The sequence below is a fragment of the Erigeron canadensis genome, chromosome 2, assembly GCF_010389155.1.
Source record: "Erigeron canadensis isolate Cc75 chromosome 2, C_canadensis_v1, whole genome shotgun sequence".
In the NCBI taxonomy this organism is placed as follows: Eukaryota; Viridiplantae; Streptophyta; class Magnoliopsida; order Asterales; family Asteraceae; genus Erigeron; species Erigeron canadensis.
In genome coordinates, this window is record NC_057762.1 from 11,408,239 (window position 1) to 11,413,264 (window position 5,026).

At 35.2% G+C, this 5,026-nt stretch overlaps 1 protein-coding gene across 1 annotated transcript; it reads right to left on the bottom strand.

The window, feature by feature from the left end:
- Positions 1-1,492: 1,492 nt before the first annotated feature.
- On the bottom strand, positions 1,493-4,288 carry LOC122588829 (peptidyl-prolyl cis-trans isomerase FKBP17-1, chloroplastic). The gene is made up of 4 exons (XM_043761040.1): positions 3,928-4,288; positions 3,696-3,818; positions 3,062-3,178; positions 1,493-1,712 (listed from the first exon to the last, which is right to left on the bottom strand). The coding sequence occupies exons 1-4, from the start codon at positions 4,243-4,245 to the stop codon at positions 1,590-1,592; spliced, it is 681 nt and encodes a 226-aa protein (XP_043616975.1). The 5' UTR covers positions 4,246-4,288; the 3' UTR covers positions 1,493-1,589.
- Positions 4,289-5,026: the final 738 nt, after the last annotated feature.

Consider the following 5,026-nt stretch of genomic DNA (forward strand, 5'->3'; position numbering starts at 1 on the left):
AGAAGGGTAAAGAAGAAATAGCGGAAGATGACTAAGGGGGAAAAGAGAGTGTGGTTGGCACTTTCTCTAAGTGTCACACCCCTTTGCAATATTTGTGGGTATTATTACCCGCTATCCGCTAAAGTTTCAACTAATTTAAATCCAAAACTCAAATTTAGATACTAGAAAATTATTTTAAAGGCAAAACTATAATAAACATACTAAATTTATATTTTAAATAATTTAGGATGTTACATGTCATTTAGTTGATGTTAAAGATAATCTTTGAATCTTAGCCCTTGATGTTTATTCAAGCGTCAAGATTTCCCCAATTTGACTCAAGTTAGGGAAATTAACTTGAGAAAATCTTCACCCATTTTACTATATGTGCTTGTAGGACGGTTAGTATGTCATTAATGAATTCGAGGGGGTCTATGTGTGCATTTTGTAAACTATCATCAGTTTTGATTGAGTTAGGGGAGTTTTATTTTGCCTCTTGCAAGCCTCAATGAACACTTGACCTTCCTAAGTCCGATTTCATTGAGTTTTCATGATTTGTGAAGAGTTTTGAGGGTGTTTAATTCAATTGATGAATTGATATTACCGGTTTGTGTTGATTTCCCATACTAATTGGTGCTAATATGCCTCCAATTGATCTGTGTCGATAATCAATTATCATTATTTAAATGTTTAACAATACATTGATTGTCAAAAACTGAGAATATATTTTTTTGTTTTGTTTTATGCATCCATCTACATCAAATTTATAAATTTTCATTTTCTGACGAATAACGAAAATATGTAAAGATGCATTCATGCATTAGTGCTTATTGAGATGCATGTATATAATTTTATGAATCTGAGATGTAAAATCGTCAATATATGTTTCGAAATGATGAGAAGATTCAATATTGATGAGAACACTTAATTTGAACACTTATTTTCAATGACGTTACTAGAATGATATACAAATTGCTGTAAGTTTGCGTGTGTTTTGATAGATTATACCAACAAATTCTGATGATTCTATAAACAATTTCTATGTAGCCAGTTTTCCCCATAAAATTTGTTGTGAAGTGATGGAGACACTCAGATACCTCGTTGCCCATAGGCTAATATGTGCATTAGAACTAATAGAATTGACATTAACAACATCAATTTTGTAGGTTACAACATTTTTGACATCCCATCTTGCAGTGGCATATATCAATTCTACTCTTGGTTATCTCGAAAAAGTAAGACAGTGGTTCACTTAAAACTACAAGATTTCCTATATTGTGAGAATGTGAGCTTACTGCTTACACGAATGTCCACGTCCTGGTGGTATGATAAATATATGATAAGCTGCATGTTCGTTTTCTATAAACTTACAAAGTAAATGAATAACTGCATTAAAGGAATACCAAAAGTAGCATTATATCTTTGGAATGATTATGTCTTCAGTTTGTATTAAACAAGAAATTTGGTGTGTATCAGTGTGTGTTTGTAATGCCAAAGTTAAGTTACATGCGGATTCAGATAAGATTTGTTGGGTTTTAAATTATGCACAAGATTAATTACAAACTGTAAATGTGTTTTCAAAATACAAATATATACTGGAGGTTACCAGTTCATTGGTGCTTCAGGCAGACAAGTTCAATGTCAAATATGATAATCCCCAACGTAGAGCCTTCCCCATTAGCAAGACGTGTAGGATTGAAAATGGTTGTAAACAGCCTTTGCCTGTCAAAAAACTGTCAAACGTAATGATTAATAAGTTAGTGTGATGTCAAAGATACGGATTAGATGTTTGACACTGCAATCCTTTTGATCAAGGAACATTTTATATGACATGCACATAATATATATAGGGTTGGGTTCCACTGATCCGAGAGATAACAATTTTGCTCAGTGATAAACACAACAGATAATGAACATTGTACTACATGTACACATATATATAGGGTTGGGTTCCACTGATCCGAGAGATAACAATTTTGCTCAGAGATAAACACAACAGATAATGAACATTGTACTACATGTACACATATACTCTTTGACTGTAACCTCACTTGATGCTGATTTTAAAAAATGCATGGATTGAGAGTCACATTCTGTAGCATTCTTAGAGTTTCATTTGGACCAGGAAGTGTCACAGATCTATGAGATCTAGTCACGGGGGTCATTTCAACCAGTATATATACAATGAGTAAACTTGGGATACATTGAGAATAGGTGAAAGGGTTCACTATAAACAGCTTTACGAAATACAAAGGAAGCGTCACTCAATTATTTAGTGTATATATCCAGTATTTACAACCTCAAAACAGCAAGGTTGGATAAATGGTTCACACCTTTGCCTTTGGAGACAGAGGTCAAGGATTCCATCCTAATGTCTTGCAAGGCTGGAGGCCCTTTTCTACCTTAGACAAATCTGGAAGCAGTCTCTCTACACCATCGTGGTAGGGGTAAGATTGTCTATATCTTAACCTCCCTCATACACCCTCGTGGTATTGGGACCCAAAACCCGTGGAAGATGACATTAGGTGCTTGCTTACTTACTTTCTATCCTGTTCCTCCTAAATTGTTTTAATCAAATAACTGCATCATTAACTTAATAATATTTCACATATTTATGATCTTATAAAGTTACAAAATTATACTCATCGGGGTAATCCCATTACCCCCAAAAAAAAAAAAAAAAAGTGACAGAATTGGACCAAAAAAATGGCAGCATGTTAGCCCATTCCATTTCACGTGCCCGTGGGAATTACCTGTTTAAACATGTTGCCTACGTTCAACCAACCGAATTTGAAGCCTAACATCGTCAAACACTTTGAACATTTATCTAAAAATTGGTTATCAAAAGCTCTAATAATCAAATACAACAAATATAGAGGCACATCATGAAATGTCAAATGATTGAAATGTTAGGAAATGCATTACATATTTGCTAACATTTTATTCTAGTGGTCAGTGTGTACTTTTCATAAGACGCAAGAAGAATAAGATACGAAAATGTAGTAGCACACTTACTAAAGAAAAGATAGAGAAAAACAGCATAAAAGCGAATGTTCTTTTATAGATATATCTAAGAGCTTACATTTGGTGGAACAGGCTCCTGATCCATGTTTTGATATCCCTGGGATGGCGGGATAATAACTCGACGTATACCACCCACTTTCATTGATCTAACTGCTGCTTGAATCCCTGCTATGACCTGACTAGGTTAACAAATACACATAAAGTTCTTAGGCTGAATCATAAACTAGCAATACAACAAAACGGATTGGGCAAGTGGGTCGGGTAATTGATCAAAATGGGTTTGGTGGGGTCAAAACCAGTAAAGCTAGAAAACTATAGCATTATTATAACAACTACCTCCAATTAATCAATTACATGATAGTGTGTTTTGAAGAAGGAATGGGTATGGAATAAAATGACGAAAATGCTCTCACGGACCTGTTTAACCAGAGGGACAAAAAACACACCATAAGGGAGTATGTATATAATAAAGTATGGGGTTAGCTAATATGCTGTTAACAGCATTTAGTTGGTTATTTTTGCCCTCACATTCAGGGGGATGATTATTTATTTATCATGTGGGAAATTCAGGGGGAGGTGTTTGTGAGAGTAGCAGGAATGATGTTAACAACATTTTATATTTTCCCATAAAGTATTGCTATACAAATCGATCCACAAGACCAAACAAATGAGGAAAGACACATATATCTTACTTTGGTTGAACCAAGAGTAAACACAAACGGAACCGGATCACCAGTTTCATCTTTGTGGTCGTATGTCGAATCAAAACGCCATCCCTGCTTAGCAGCTAAACGTCCATAGTAATGAATAGCAACCTACCATAAAGACATCAATCAGGACCAATTGCATTCATGAACAGCCTAGCTACATTTTACATACATACATATACGTCAATCAGGGCATTTTGGATAAGTGATTTAAAACCTGATCACCATCGACAGGAGAATCGCGGCCATCACCAACACGGAGTTCCAACGCCTTTACACCACCAGAATCAGCTAGTTCAAAAAACCGAGGAGTATCCGCAACAGCAGCAGCAACAGTTTCCGAATTAGAAAACAAAATAGGGACAGAAAATGATGCCAGCAGAGATAAAGATAATGATCGTCTGCTAGTTCTTGTTAACACCGACTCCAATTCACAGTGCAGCATTGTAGTTGTTAGATGATGAAGGTTTCTGATGTAACAGATGTGAGGAACACGGTGATATGGTGTACATGCGCTGTAGCTGATTACCATCATCTCTTCTCTTGCTCTCAGCGTCTGTGTGTGGTTCTTTCGTTATATCTTCCATACCCAGATAGATATAGTATTTATTTCACTTCTTAGTCCTTTGAGATTTTGATATCTACTGCAAAACCCCTATGTATTTTCTTTTTGAAAGTTACCCTAATCTAGGGGCGCAACCAGCTAATTGAGCTCAAAGCTTGTTTAAGTTAAGACCTAATCTACCTCACCAATGAGCTAATGTGGTTTTTAATCAACTGAAAAATCTGCTTAATAAACAACATGCGGGTCGACTTTTATTACACATGAGAAGTTTGTTGAATACGCAAGACTACTTGATATTTTCACATTTACATTTACATTTACATAAATATAATAAAAATATATACTCGTGTCCCATTCTGTTTGAACCAATAAATTGTCGTTTTTTCAAAGACCTAATAATGATAAGTAAACACATAAATAAAAACTGTATAATCATATGCCGATGAGGCTGGTAACTCATTAGTAACCCTTTGAACTTAGGAGAATCCAACTAGGTTCGAGCCCCACTTCAATATTTTTGGGAGTTGATTATTGTGGAGGATTTTTAGAAGTCCTAAATTATTCTAAGCAGGTAATAGTTTAAGAGTATAATAGATTACACTAACTGTGGTGGTGAATGGGAGGAGATGGGGGATAGAGGTAATGGGATCCATGTTATTGCTTGTTCCATTGCTATCTCTAAACCCCACCAAACCTATTTCATATAAAATAGATTCACTCAGCATGACGAGAAATTTCAATAGTAACGATG